Source organism: Muntiacus reevesi, chromosome 2 (assembly GCF_963930625.1).
Source record: "Muntiacus reevesi chromosome 2, mMunRee1.1, whole genome shotgun sequence".
Lineage (NCBI taxonomy): Eukaryota > Metazoa > Chordata > Mammalia > Artiodactyla > Cervidae > Muntiacus > Muntiacus reevesi.
The window spans coordinates 183,101,758-183,116,809 of NC_089250.1; the positions used below are offsets into that span (position 1 = coordinate 183,101,758).

At 56.9% G+C, this 15,052-nt stretch overlaps 1 protein-coding gene across 5 annotated transcripts; it reads right to left on the reverse strand.

Moving 5' to 3' along the window:
* Nucleotides 1–80: 80 nt before the first annotated feature.
* On the reverse strand, nt 81–14,854 carry ANKS3 (ankyrin repeat and sterile alpha motif domain containing 3). 5 transcript variants are annotated; one of them, XM_065924251.1, is made up of 17 exons: nt 14,558–14,854; nt 13,317–13,617; nt 12,168–12,366; nt 11,892–12,013; nt 10,664–10,745; nt 8,714–8,849; nt 6,459–6,617; nt 4,650–4,787; nt 4,184–4,287; nt 3,747–3,914; nt 2,430–2,554; nt 1,853–1,994; nt 1,483–1,655; nt 1,145–1,230; nt 687–770; nt 506–595; nt 81–418 (listed from the first exon to the last, which is right to left on the reverse strand). In XM_065924251.1, exons 2-16 carry the CDS (start codon nt 13,484–13,486, stop codon nt 516–518), a joined length of 1,968 nt encoding a protein of 655 aa, XP_065780323.1. In that variant the 5' UTR covers nt 13,487–13,617; nt 14,558–14,854; the 3' UTR covers nt 81–418; nt 506–515. The 5 variants fall into 5 exon arrangements, with proteins under 5 accessions (XP_065780323.1, XP_065780322.1, XP_065780321.1 ...); XM_065924250.1 differs by having other exon boundaries at nt 81–438; nt 4,184–4,290; XM_065924249.1 differs by having other exon boundaries at nt 4,184–4,290; nt 14,558–14,852.
* Between the last annotated feature and the right edge of the window lie 198 nt (nt 14,855–15,052).

Sequence of the window (15,052 nt, forward strand, 5' to 3'; positions counted from 1 at the left end):
CCCTGCGCCCAGCACGGCGCACCCTCCCCTCACTGTGCCTCACCAGCCAGGACCGCAGGCCAGCACCGAACCCGCACCACCACCGGACTGTAAGTTTTATTTTCCCACAAATGACCTACGCTGCCCAGGGGCCCCAGGTCTCCCCATCTGGGTGAACCTCAGTGTGGCCTGGGGATGTTCCCCGCGGCCCTGCCTGCTCCCCCGCCTGACGAGAGGGTCTGACGAGAGGGTCTGACGAGAGGATGAGAGGCCCCATCCTGCCTCGCTGCGGGCGTCACTGCCCTGCACCGGCCCTGCCCGGCCTGCCTGCTGCTGCTGCTCCTGGGCCTGCTCCTCTGGCCACCGCAGCTGCCCGCGCGCTGGCCTCCTGTCCTTGGGCACACAGCTTCAGGGTGGATCAGTCACCCCACGTCCAGTTCTGAGAAGGGAAAAGGCAGACTGGAGGGTGCTCCCTCGGCTACCCCGCCGACCCTGCTCTCCGGGCCCGCAGCCACCAGACACTCACCGTCCCCTGGCTAGGGCTCCCGCCAGCTCTCCTTCCCACTCAGCGCCTGCAGCTTCTCCAGGCTCTGGGTCATGGAGCACAGGACTCGCCCTGAGGACGGGAGCGCACAGTCACGGCTTCATGGGCCGGGGAGCAGGCACGGCGGACCTCGCGGCCGCTGGGCTGCAGCCCCTGGACTCACCCATCTCCCGAACTTGCTCCTCCAGGGCTCCCGACAGCTCGGGGAGGCTCAGGGCCTGCAAGGAGGCCTGCCAGCCTTTGGGGTCTGTGGAGCAGAGAGCCGGGTGGGCGTGGGTTCCAGGCGGCCTGAGCCACTGTGACAGGATTGGCCCTCTAGAGCCACATGTCCCCGCAGTGTCAGCATGTTCTCTGCCCACTTGTGAAGCAAAGCGCTGACGGCCAGTAGGGGCCCGGCCCCAGGGCTGAGTGTGCGAGGGCCAGCCTGCTGGGCTGTGGCATCTTGGACGGTGCTGGCAGCCGAGGCCCTCCGGGAGAGACCGTGAGGACGTGGGCGTGCAGTGCGAGGGGACCGGGGAGGCGTCCACGTGACAGGCACACCAAGACACATGGTGAAACCCGGCCCGGGAGGCGGCCCACCCTCGTCCGCCCGCCCCACAGCCAGGACGCCACCCTCCTCACCTGCTGCAGGGAGGCCTGGGCTCAGGGGGGCCTCACGCAGGGACTCGTCCCGCCTCACTCGGGCTGACAGCTCAGCCTGACAGGCCCTGCCGGACGGACACCAAGTGCCAGTGAGGGGCAAAGCCAGGGCGGCCTGGAGTGTGGAGCAGGCTCCACCTGGGAGCCTCTCTGAGCGCCCGGCAGGGACACCCACGGGGGCCCCTCTGCTGCCTGCGGGGAGGGACAGCCTGGCGTGGCAGCTACTCCAGGAGGCCCTGAAAACCACCCACTGATGGGAAATCCAGAGGAAACAAATAAGAGCCTGGTGCTGGCCGGGGGTCAGCCGGACACCCACTCACCGCAGCTGGTCCAGGACAAGCGCGGCATCCTTGGCAAGGGCCCAGGTCTCCTGCAGCTGTGTGTGGACGTCCTTGCGGGCACCGTCCTGCTCCAGCAGGCAGCTCTCCACCACGGCTCGCAGCTCCTGCTCCTGGGACACTAGGCCTCGCATGGCCTCCACCTCCTCGCAGCGCTGGGGCAGGCGGGAGAGCACCTCAGGCTGCGTCCCCCCACCCTGGCCCCCACGTCTGCTGCTCTGAAGGCCCATCTTCCTCAGTCCTGCCCCAAGCCTGCAGTGCGCCCGACCTCCTGGGTACCCCCTCCTGCCCCTGACCTGTCACCGGTCCAGCTGCTGCTCTCTGCCGCCCCCTGCCCCGGCACCGCCCTCACCTTGTGCAGCTGGATGGCAAGCTCCTGCATCTCAGCCTCCAGCCGGTCGGCATAGGCCAGCTCCAGGGCATCACTGGGGGGGCGGGCGCTGCTGTGCCAGCGGGCGATGGCAGACGTCATTTTCCTCTTGGGCCCAAACAACCTGCAGCAAGAAGGACACCGCTCAGCACCTGCTGTTGTGTGGAGGTTCCGTGGGCCATCCTGCCAAGACCGTCCGCTACAGAGACCCCAGCCTTGAAGGGAGCGGGAAGCCCCCAGGATCCCGGGAGAGAGGACGGAAGTGTCCCAGGAAGTCATGACCCCTCACTCTGCCCATCGCCTTGCCCGGTTCTCACAGCATGGAGAGCCAGGCTGCTCAGACGATCTCAGGGTCAGGGTGGGAAGCGTCTGGTGCCCTGAGCACGGTGGCGTCCGCCAGGCCAGCTCGGGTCTCGGGACCCAGGCTGCCAGCATCCAAGCCAGGAGCGGCCGCTGGAGTAGAGGGCAGCTGATAGCAGGGAGAAGCTGGCCTCTGGACGGGGTGACCCCCCCATGCTGAGAGCTGCGACCTCAGCTGGCAACAGAGGCCCACACTCACGTGATGCCGATTTCCTTCAGGTCGCTCTCAGTGAGGGTCAGGAAGATGCGGAGGTCCACATCCTGCTCCTCAAACACCTGCAGGTACTTGAGACAGCCAATCTGCTCCAGCAGTGTGGCAAGATCCTGGGGGCAAGCAGGCTGGCTCAGGACGGGCGGGCCGTGAAGACGTGGGCAGGACAAGGCCCACCCTGCACGCGGGCCACCGTCTTCCCGCTCAGCACCCAGCCCGTCCTGAGCCTGTTGACCCCCAGGCGTGGCAGGGAGCCCACGCTGTCCGCTTTGTGTCCTCAGGCATGGCCTTAGGGCATCCAGGGACATGCTAAGCCCATTGCTGTTCCCTGGCCAAGCTCATCACTTTAGCAGGAAGCACAGTCCATGGCAGGCTGCAGCAGCGGCCCTCAGTCTCCGCTGCCTGGGACTGTTTCCGCGCCCCCTTTGGGGGAGAGGCTTCACGGGATGTTGCGTCCCTAGTTAACGTCACCCCATGTTTTCTGGGCTCCCTGGACTCTGATGAGAAATACACTGTTAAACCGTCTGGAGGTCCTCGCGTCTGTGCTGAGTCACTCATCTCTTGCTCCAGGACTGTTTTCCGACACTGATGGTGATGTGTCCAGGTGTGGCTCTGAGTTTAACCAACTTAGAGCTGATTTGGCTTCTTGGATGTGCAGATCCATTTTTTTTATCAAATTGGGAAGATCTGGCTTTTGCCAGGAAGGATGATCCCCGATGCTTCTGCTGGGACCAGCTCATAGCCCCTACCTGGCTGATTCTGTTCGGCCCCAGTGCTGCCTTTCCTGCTTCTCGTCTGTGGTGTCGAAACCTGGCCTCCCCAGCATCGCTGAGGTCCAGGCCAGAAGTACCAATGCCTAGTGTTTGATGCACTAGGGCTTGGATCCCAACCAAAGCGTCCAGGGTCTGAGATTATTTTTTCTGAACTCGCACTCCCGCGCCTGTAGCCCTCCTCCAAGGTTTCTTCTGCAGGGGCCCCGTGGCCGTTCGAGGGACAGTCCCGAGTGTCACCTTCTCTCTGCCTCTCGTGCAGCTTGTCCCTGTCACCTGACGTCAGTGCTGATGCTGGTCCAGCGTTTCTCCTCCCCAGGTTCAGGGAGACTGAGATGAGCATGGAAACCAGAGGGCGAGACAGGAACCTCCGTGGAGGGACAGACAGACAGCCTGCTCCTCTCCCCAGCGAGAACCCTCAGCTGAGTAGTCTTCTAGGTCGTGTGGAGAATCCCACCCCACCCTTCTCAACAGTGCCGGCCCACAGGAAGTACCAATAAACGCCTCAGCAATCCAAGACCGCCCGTGGCTTTACCTGAGGTCCTGAATAGGAGGGCCTGTCGGTCTGGGGGCTCGCTCCCGGGGCATAGGACGTCGCGGCGCTGGGAGCCCACTGGCTGTCGCTGCTGCTGTAACGGTTCTTGGTCTTCACATAACTTTTAGTTTGTTTGCGAACTGAGCTTCTCCGCACGTGATCCGAATCCTGGGTGAAAGGTGTGTTTACAGTGGCTCTGGGCTGGCCCGTCCAGGCCCCACTCCGCCGCCAGCATCTGGCCTCATCCACGTTCCCTCACCTCCTGGGGACACTGGGCGGTCTGAACCTTCACCAAAGCCCCACCTGCCACCGTGGCTCCACAGAGCTCCAGATGCCTCTGAGACAGCTTGACAGCCCTGCTCACCTGGCTGAGCCGTCAGGCGCTCCCACGACGCCGGGCAAGGAGGGGAGGGGAGGGGAGGGCAGGGCAGGGTTACCTCGTTGCTCTCCAGGGAGGCCTCGCTGCTGAGTCCCGGGGCCCGTGCCAGGCCCTCGCTGCTGCTGCTCCGCATGACTCCAGGGTTGGCAGAGAAGGCCTGCTCTTCTGACGGAGGGGAGACAAGGGTGCCTGACCACAGGCCTGGCCGTGGCAACACGCAGCCCAGCCCAGCCCCCGCCCTGCCTGCCACCTTGTCGCTTCTGCTCCATGCTGACTGCTGGGCCCGCGCACCCTCCGCACACAGCAGGGCTCATCTGCCCTGTTCTCAGGGAGACCCAGGCATCGTGCGGGGCGGGCGGCAAGGAACACACAGACGCTCTCAAGGACTCGCCACTCCAGGGGCGAGACCTGTCTGTCTGCACCGATCCCCGGACTGGCTCAAGAGACCCTGGCCCCACGCCGGACTCTCCTCAGGAGCCCCCACCCTCTCCCCGGCCCCAGCCCGGTCTGCTGGGGGAGCGCACCACGGCTGCTGCTGCTGCTGCTCTCCACATCCCGCTCGTTGATGGGCGAGGTGACATCCCTGTAGCACAGGCCGCCCCCCTCCAGGGGGTGTTCGTCACTGCTGTTGAAGCTGACGTAGCCCCGCGGAGGCATCTGCTCTGTGGACAGAAAGGGGCACATAAACCCCTGCACACAAGAGGCAGGAAGCGTCCTTCTGCACATGACCACCTCCTCCTTGGGGCCTTGGGGAGGGGAGCCCCAAGACAGCACTGTCCACTTGCTGCCGCAACCTGGACAAGTTGTGCCATCGAAAGGCTCCAAGGGGTCCCCGACAAGTGTGTGTCCAACAGCAGGTGCACGGCCACCTCTCCCTCCAGCCACACTGACGCCTTGCCAAGAGGAGAAAACCGTAAGCTGTGTTTACAGACTGCTGGGCCAAAGGAGATCTGTGCCACAAAGCGTTCCTGTAACTGGAAACACACACCCCTCGCCAAATGACCTGGCTGAGCAGGAAGCTGAGGAGCTCTGGCTAAACGTTAACAGCGAGCCGGTGAAGTATGTAACCTGTGAGTGTATCTGCCTGTGAGAAAACGAGGGGGAGAGGCGAGACACAAACCCAAGTGTTTAACCCACTTTGCCCCTCCCCGGTGGCTCAGCTGGTAAAGAACCACTTGCAATGCGGGAGACCTGGGTTTGATCCCTGGGTTGGAAAGATCCCCTGGAGAAGGGAACGGCTACCCACTCCAGGATTCTGGACTGGAGAATTCCATGGACTGTATGTCCATGGGTTGCAAAGAGTCGGACACGACTGAGCGACTCTCACCTCACTTGTCCCTCCCCACAGAAAGTGTGTGTGTGCAGAGTGCCTGGCTGGTGGGACCAGGGGTTAACTTATTTCCTTCTTTATACCTTTATCGTTCAAAAATGTTTTTTAACTGCTGGGGAAGAGAATACACGTGCTTACAAAAAGTTAAACTATCACACAGTGTAAGAGGAAAAGCAATCTCCTGAACGGCCACAGCTAAGAGACTGGGGGGGCGGGGGGTGCTCCTTCCCCCCATCAACCCCACCCCACCCCACCCCCGCCACAGCGCAGGTGGGACAGGCGGCCTGGGTGCCCCTGAAGGAACAGACCTCATCCCAGGGTCCTGTGCTCCCAGCCGCCAGGACTACCGCCCGCGCCTTCGCCTGAGGCACCAGCTCTTGGTCAGCCCCCGGCCCTGGGAGGAGGCGGGCTTGGAGTTCCCAGCCAGCACCAGGACCCCAACCCAAGGGTCTGAGAAGGGAATCAAGTCCTCACGTGGTCTCCTGGCTTGGGAGGGAGTTCCCAGGGTGGCCTGGTCACTGATGAGCAAGACACCACATCTAAATCTGGTCACACAGCCAGACCAGCACGAGTGTGTCAACCCCGACATGCCCCAAGAACTCAGCATCTGCTCCTCAAGAGCACTGCACTCAACACGCAGGACAGAGTCTGACAAAGCTCAGGGGATCTGAACACTTGGGGTCTGAGGTTCTGGCCCACCAGGTGTGTTTACCTTCTGACACTTCTCACCCCCGTGAGACCCACCCCCTTGAGGAATGGATCTGAGCTCAGCGATGCTTCTCCTCCAGGAGAAAATGTTCTATTTGTAATTCTACCTGGCAGAAAGGAAGTTTAAAGGAAGGCCCAAAGAGCCAGCTGGGGCCTGGCATGCCTCCATCCCTGTGACCCATTCTGAGTCCTCAAGCGTCTGCTCCCACCCAGCTGCCCGGGGGCCCCATATCACAAGCCTGAGTGCTCATTCTCTGGGACGGGATCCCAGGCTCCAGGGTCATGGGGCGCTCACCGTAGCGAGGCTGCTGTGCCCGGCCCCCGAGTCCGATGGCCGTGATGCGGGCCAGGGCTCGCGGCCCCTCATGGATGCTGAGCCCCTTCTTGCGGCAGGGCCTCTGTCGCGGAGGGACAGAGCCACACTCATCTGAAGAGCTCAGATCTTCGTATTTTTCTGTGGGTTAAGCACCAAGATTCAGACAGCCTGACCAGTGATGGACTAGACTAATCTTCATAACAAGCTGGAAGAAAAATCATCATAACTGATTTTCCTAAATTAAGGAAAGTGTTCCCGGGCTGTCACCTGCAAGAAATGCCACAGTGGGCAGGTCCAATGCTCGGGGGGCCACAGGGATGTGGGGGGAGGGGGGACACAAGACTGCCGAGCATCACAGGGGTCCAGCGCATCCTCCTCTTCTCAATGTGTATTCTCAACCTCAACAACGTACTGGGAAACAAGGACCACGTGAAGGCTCCTGTGCTGTTTTACTCAAGTTTTCAAATCACCACCCATCTGAGCCGAAGAGCTCAGTGTGCCCATGGTTGTCGGCACTTTATAGCTTTTCATCGCTTTCCAAACATCGTGATGCTTAGAAGGCACATTTCAGCAGCTTATTGGTAGAAGCTCCCATTGGGGAGGGTCTCACTCTGGAGCCGGAGGACTGGGGCAGAGACAGAAGCCCCTGGTGACCACTGCATCTCCAGGGCCGTGTGTGCTGCCTAGACAGGAGGGGAGCAGCTCACTGAGACGTGAACTGCAGGCTCAGCCGGCCGCTGCCTGAGCGCCCCCAAGCTGGGGCAGTGACCCCGAGTGGATCTCTCCCTCATACTCCACTATCCATGCCTCCAGGACACTGGGGCCGTCCAAGCGGAGGGTGAAGGAGCCACAAAACATGAACCTTCAGGGAGGGGAACCAAAGCAAAGGTGGCTGCACGACGCTGAGCTGCCGCAGCCCCTGTCCTTCAGTGGAAGAGCCAGCACCAGGTGCAGCCCACACCCCGGCAGGGTCAGAGGGCAGGGAGGAGCCGGCAGCCACTCTGTGCGTGCAGGGGCTCAGCGGCCCGTTCACTGTACAGAGACTAGCGGGTCTTCAAGAAAACCACAGCAGAGAAACGAGGGCAAAGGCCAGGCCCAGACAGGGTCACAGGAGAGTCCTTCAAGGACCATGTGGGACCAATGCTCCATACACCGTTCTAGGGCACAGAAAGGAAGGGAAGCTTCCAGTTCTGCTTATGAAGCAAGTTCAATACTGAGACCCATAGCTGGTAAAGACAGAACAAAAGAGAATCACAGACCAGCATCAGTTATGAGTACCCACACAAAATTAATAAAATACTCGCAAACAAAATCCAAAACCATATTAAGAAAATAAGGGACTTCCCTGGTGGTCTAGTGGCTAAGACTCTGTGCCCCCAATGCAGAGGGTCCAGATTTGATCCCTAGTCAGAGAACTAGATCCCACATGCCACAAATAAGACTGGGTGCAGCCAAATAAAAACAATTAAAAAATATCATAATATGCCAAGTAGGATTTATCCCAAGAATGTAAAGTTGATTCACTTTTAGAAAATTCATTAATATACTGTGTTAACAGGTATAAGGAGAAAATTCACAATCATCTCCATAGATGTTAAAAACACCTTTGACAAAATTTGGCACGTATAAAGACATTCAAGAATACAGGAAATAACGGATACTTTACTAACATGATGATATATATGCAAACTTTACTCTGCAAGCCAGCGTATTACCTAATGCGGCATTTCCGCTAAGATTAGGGCCAAAGTCAAAGTCCACTACCTCCACTTCATTCAACAGGGAACTAGAGGGACGAGTGAGTGTGATGACAGCAAAGAAATCGGAGGTGTAAGAATCACGGAAAAAAGTAGTAAATCTTGTCGCTATGTGCAGGTTTTATGGTAGTGTACCTGGGAAAAAACTAGAGAAGCAATAAATAAAACCATTATAAACTCCCAACAATGACAGAATCCAGTCAGGCAGCAGAACTTGGCACTGTGGACAGACATCAATCTCCTTCCTCTGTGGAAGCAGTTCTAGGCGACACAACGCTAATGAACTGGACACAAAACTAAAACATCTGCCTGGCAACAAACGCCAGAGCAAAGTCAAGGAACAAAAGCCAGAGCCACCCCTCTGAGCTGCCCTCTTCCCGCCCACCTGCCCGCCTATCCTCAGCTGGGCAGTCCCTCCCTCCTCAGCCCAGGGGGAAGAGGGGGTGCCGGTGGAGGCCAGGCTGCAGACGCCGCTACCTGGGCTCCGGTAGAGGCTCTTGGGCAGAGAAGGTGAGTGGGCGTCAATCAGTCCCACGATCTTCATGTGTCCGTACTGCTTGGCCAGCATCCGGGCTGTGGCTCCACTGTGGTCTCTCGTGTCCACTTTGACTCCCTGGGACAGTTTGCAGAAGAAGGAGAGTTAGCCTCACCTACAGAGCAGCCTCACTCCCAGCTGTGGACCTTGGAGAAGAGGGCTGAAACGCGCGAGCCCCATCCACACGCACCACACTGCGCTGAGTGACAGAATCATCGCAGAAATAAGCACGCATTTATATATATAAACCTTTAAAATGTGTAAAACAAGTCTGCACACAGCACGTGAGGAGACTGTAAAGTCAGGGGACTATGGTTACCTTTGGATCCACGTGGGGGTTGTATTGGTGTTACCTTCTGTACCGTTCTGTATGTTTAAAGCGCTTCACGATTCAGTGTCCTCACTGCCTTGAACAGGGTTCAGGTTGGTACGACCTGCTCTCTGCATAGCAGTCTGGCCTCATCAAGTGAAGGCTGTCCTTAGGCTATATCCCAAACTCCTGCTTTCAGTACCCAACTGTACAGACGTGGTCACACACGTGTATGATGTATGTGTGCAGACCTCCTGCAGGGCGCTGAGTGATGGCAGACACAACCTGATGCCATCAGCCGGCCAGGGTTGGAGAACCTGATTCAACCATACAAGGGAGCACTACGCTGCCACCCACAAGAGCGAGCTTTATGTCCACTGGTGAAGAAGCCAGGACAGACCAGTTTAAAAAAAATAAACAAGCTGGGGAGCAGCTGTAGGGAGAACATGGAGACGGAGACTGAGGCAGAGGCAGGAGGCATGTGCACCTTTTGTCTCATCCAGGTTTTTACATGTGCAGGTACTATCCCCAAATTCTTTTTCAGAAAGAGATAGCATGTTAATATTTTATGACCAAAATGTCCCAGGGACTTCCCTGGTGGTCCAGTGGCTAAGACTCCATGCTCCCAATGCAGGGACCCCACCTGGGTCCGATCCCTAGTCAAGGAACTAAGATTCCCACATGGACCAACTAAGACCCAGCATAGCTTAATAAATAAATAAAATCTCTCTCACACACACACATAAAAGAGCAACCCACTCCAGTATTCTTGCCTGGAGAATCCCATGAACAGAGGAACCTAGTGGGCTACAGTCCATGGGGTCACAAAGAGTCGGACACGACTGAACATATGACAACAGGCAGAAAACCAATATAACCCTGCAAAGCAGTTATTCTCCAATTAAAAAAAAAATTTTTTTTTAATTTATAAAAACAGAAATACAACATACAGAGATAACTGCATGCATGGTAGAGCTGTGTGTGCCAAGATATTTCCTGGAGCACTGCCTGTAATTGCAAAATGTTGGAAACCTCAATTCTACTAATAAGGAACTAATTCAACTAACTATGGCATGGATACTGTATGGAATACCATAAAAGGGTACAATGTCTATGTCCCATTAAGCTGTTTTTCAGAAGCTGCAGAGCAAACAGGCAGTGGAATCCCACTTCGTGCAAAGCATAAAGCCATGCGTCTGCAGGTGTCTATAGACGTGGTCTTTTATCAACCCAGTGGGCATCCTGAGGAGGAATGGGGGTGGCCTCCTGATTCTGTGTAAATTTTGTAAGTGATGGGACGATGAGTGCTATTTACTGTTTTAAATTTTTTTCCACACTTTTCAAATATTTTCAAAGGCATTACAGGAACAGGTGTCTATACTCACTCACGACTGTACCCTTGATGCCTGATGCGGCACTCAGCATGGGGTATCCACAGACACTCAGTGAAAAATGTGCTGAATCAACGGATGCAGAGCCGTTATTTCTGTGTAGGAGAAAGTTCTCCTGCAGTTTATAGTTCGGTGATAAGATGCCTCAGCTGCTGTGATGGAATTACAAGCTAATAAACAGGGTCACTCACATGATTCAGAAAATACTGCACAATGATCTCATGGCCGGCAGCCGCAGCTTCCATCAGCGGAGTGAATCCATACACTGGCTCCCTGCAGGGGGACTGTGGTCAGACGGGGAGCAGGGGGAGTCCCCCTGCTGCAGACAAAACCTCAGCGACGGTGACGCCTCCCCCCAGCCTGGAGGGCTCCGTTGGCTTCTACCCCCAGCGCTAGTCTTTTGTTCCAAAGACAATCCACCTCCCGTCTCTGCTCCTTCATAGCTGTTTCCACTTGCTGTGACCTGAACCTCCACTTAACCACAGCAAAAAGTAGCTGTCGTCCCTCCTGCTCACAGCGAGCATCTCCTCTCCACCTCTCCAGATACCCCACCTTGCAGATCAAGACCCTCCAGGAACCCTCCCGGGACTCCAGAACTAACAACCGACCCTGCCCTCACTACAAGTACCTGGTGCTTGCTTATGCGTAACTCAGAGCTGAACTGCACCAGGCGCACGTTCACCTCTTCAGAGCGCCCCCTGGCTCTGACTAGTGTCACCCGGTCTAGGAGACAGGAAGCAAGCTAACCACTGGTTTTCATGTTCCAAGACACATAGTTTTCATGTTTTGGCATCACTGAAGTCAACGTCAATAAACAAGTTGCAACTTAATGAGAAGCCCTTTTTCTCTTTCTTAATGGGCTGGAGACCTACAGTGTGTGACTCTGGTTGACATCAGCCAGGGTGTGCAGTGTCAGGTGGATGCCGGGTTGAAAGAGGATTATCACAGTGACACGCTTTAGACAACAACACTACTTCCAGCTTAAAAAACTCAAGAGTGCTTTAGAAGTATCACTTCATACATGTATGTGGAACGATATATACGTATACACACAAGGAAGGCAAGAAAGAGAAACGGACTGGCATCTAACACGTGTCAGTTCAGTGCCATTCACTATGTTAGGCCCCTGGCATATGACAGGACATGTAATTCTTCTAATAATCCCGTGACAGAGGCACTGCCATCCTCTTTTCAGATAAAGGAAACAAGGCACGCAGAGCTTAAAGTGTTGCACGGAGTGTCACGTGACAGACACACCAGAAAGCCAGCACGCTCCCTGTGCCTCCACCCCAGGTCTTGAGCCTGTCACACCGAGGCAAGGGTTCCTGCTCTCTGGCCTCCAGCTGCCTCGCTAGCTGCCCTCCTCAGAGTCAGCCGTGACCACCCGACTCCCACGGCCACTGACGACCTGGTAATGACCTCACGTTGGCGTTCGCTCCACTGTCCAAAAGGAACTTGACCATCTGCTGGTGCCCAGCACTGGTGCAGTGGAAGAGGGCAGTCCAGCCCTGAATGTCCTTCATTTCCAGCTCAGCACCTTGCTTCAAGAGAACAGAGAATGCCTGTTAAGGCCGCGTCTCCTCCACACAGGGCAGGCACCCTCCAGGCCATCCCACTGAAAGAATCAAAGTGATTACCCGAGCACACTGCAGTGGTTCCCTCTCTGCCAAGTGGCCTGAGGCCCTCGCAGCTCACCTGGAGAAGGAAATAGGCGATGCTCTCGTTGCCACAGCTGGAAGCCAGCATCAGTGGAGTCTGCCCTTCCGGGGTCGGCACATTCACGCTGACCCCTGCCTCAAGCAGGAGGTGCACGATGGTATCGTGTCCAATGTAGGAGGCATACATCAGCGGGGTCCAGCCACCACCATTCTTCTTATTCAAATCTAACTCTCTCCTAAACAAATGCAAGTCATGCTAGACATGCCAGCCATCGCACACATGGGATTTACCAAACCCAGTGGCCAGGCTAGGCCAAGAGAAAGAGTGGGGAGTGCTGACAGGAAGCAGAGTCAACTGCCACCCTGGACATCACAGGGTTCAGGGGTGACTCCACTTTCTGGACCACTGCCTCTGCAAACTACCTTGAGTTTGCCTCCATGCTCCAATGTCTTGTTCTCATCTGTGCTCTCTTCCTACCTCAAGGTCAGCTCTTCCTCCCTCCCACCAGTCACAGAGACAGTTCTTGCCCAGGGGAGGTTCTGCCCCCAGAGGACAGTCAGCAAAGCCTGGAGACATTTTTTAGCTGTCACAACTGCGAAGGGAAAGGTTACTGGCATCCAGGGGGCGGTGGGAGGCCAGGCGTGTGGCTCTGCATCTGGAGGTGCACAGAACGCCCCGCAGAGCAAAGGAGGAGCTCACCCAGCTTTCCAGCAGTGCCGAGGCCAAGACACTGCTGATTACACACTACTATTCGAAACTGCTTTTCTCACTGGTGCCCAGCACAAACCATCCCTGACAACCGCCTGAGAGAAGCAGCAGTTAATCTGAAATGAAGTGAAGTCACTCAGTCATTTCCGACTTTTTGTGACCCCATGGACTGTAGCCTACCAGGCTCCTCCGTCCATGGGATTTTCCAGGGAAGAATACGGGAGTGGAAAAAAAAAAAGAATACTGGAGTGGGTGGCCATTTCCTTCTTCAGATCTTCCCCAACCCAGGGATTGAACCTGGGTCTTCCGCATTGTAGGCAGATGCTTTACCGTACCAGGGAAGTCCATAATCTACCCGTGGGTTAAACGTCTACAGCTGGGGGCCAGGCCTCACTCGCCTCCTGATGGCTCCACCTGGGATGTGAACCATGGCGCTCACACGTCCAAGAGGAAGTAACGCCTCCCAAGACCTCTTACCGTTGCACACATTCCTTCACCACCTCGTACTGGCCGACGGAAGCCGCTGTGTGAAGATCCAGGGGGACAGCTAGCTCCTCCCGGCTGATCTGCGTGCCCAGCCCGTGCCACATGGACAAGCTGCGGTCCAGAAGCTCTGGCTCACTGGCTTCATCGCTGAGCTCCGACATCGCTGTGGAGGGGGCGCTGGGGTCGGTTGGGTCTTTCCTTTCTAGTAGTTCCAGGGGATGAAACGCGACGGTCACACTCCTGCTGCAGCAGACTTCTGCCCACAGCAGCTGAACGATCCTGGTCGCCAAACCTGAACAAGAATCCAAATCAGCTGAGTGTCAGTTCCGCACTCTTTCACAACACTCCTTCAGCCTTCTTTGGGGGTGTCTCTTCTACTCCCAAATGCCTCCTCCAGGGTAGGACCCACATTCTCTTTTATTAGAAGCTTGCTCAGTTGGTAAAGAATCCACCTGTAATGCAGGAGACCCTGGTTTGATTCCTGGGTTGGGAAGATGCACTGGAGAAGGGATAGGTTACCCACTCCAGTATTCTTGGGCTTCCCTTGTGGGTCAGCTGGTAAAGAATCCGTCCGCAATGCGGGAGACCTGGGTTCAGAAAATCCCCTGGAGAAGGTAAAGGCTACTTACTCCAGTATTCTGGCCTAGAGAATTCCATGGACAGTCCATGAGGTCTGTCAGACCCCATGAGTCAGACACGATTGAGCGACTTTCCCTTTCAACTGTCTGAAACTGGGCACAACGCTGAGGGGCTATCAGAATCATGGAAGGAGAACTCGGATGCCCAGGGACCATAAAGCTACTTTATCACCCTGTTCCATGCCAGACGCTCTAAGACGACGGGGTATTCCTTAGGAACAAAATCATATGCAGGTATATATCACGTATACTTGTCGAAAATCTTTTGCCTATCGCTTCTAGAATTTATCTCCAGGAAGTAGCACTGGGAATGAGATCTTTTAATTTTCCTTCCACCTTTGCGTTCTGTCCATCCGGTAAAATGCTAAGTATCCTTTACTTCTAAAGCACACCAAGATAAGTAAATAATAACAACAAACGACGTTGGTGGTGACCGTCACGGCCACAGGGTCTGTAAAAGCCCGAGGGCACGGCGTCCTGCCCTGGGGCGTGGGCCTTCCGCTGCCTCCAGGCATCCCCACCTCGTTCCCGGGCCCCAGCTAGGGTAACCTAGGGAACTACCAACGCGCCGACGCCTCCTCCCAGTAACCTTACCCCGCACGTGGCTTTTCCTTCCTGGCTCCTCAGCTGCGAAGAGGACGCTCGGAGCTGTAAACTCCCGCGGCGAACCAGCGGCAGAGTTGGGACACCCCGCGAACAGGCAGCAGGTGCGAGCACCAGGCAGGGGCTGGGCCGCCGCGGAGCCTCCCCGCGCTGGGCCTCGGGCCCCGGGCAGCCCTGGGGCCGCCGCTCGCCGCCGCCGCGCCCGCCCGGGCTCCCTCCGCGCTGGTCGCCGCCACAGCGCGCAGACCCAGCGGCCCGCTCCCGCCCCGGAAGTGGTTACGGGTGGCGCGGAGCACGCCGGGACGCTCGCGGGTCCCCCCTGGCCTCTCCCGGCGCTGTGGATGTCTCATCCGTCCCGCACCCGGACCTTCCGGTCAGCTCGCCCGGCTCGCTGTGTGACACCCGCGGCAGCCAATGAGCAAGGGGAGTCCGCCTTGCCCCGCCCCTCCGCTGGCCAGGAGAACCAATCGTGCTTCAGGAGAGGCA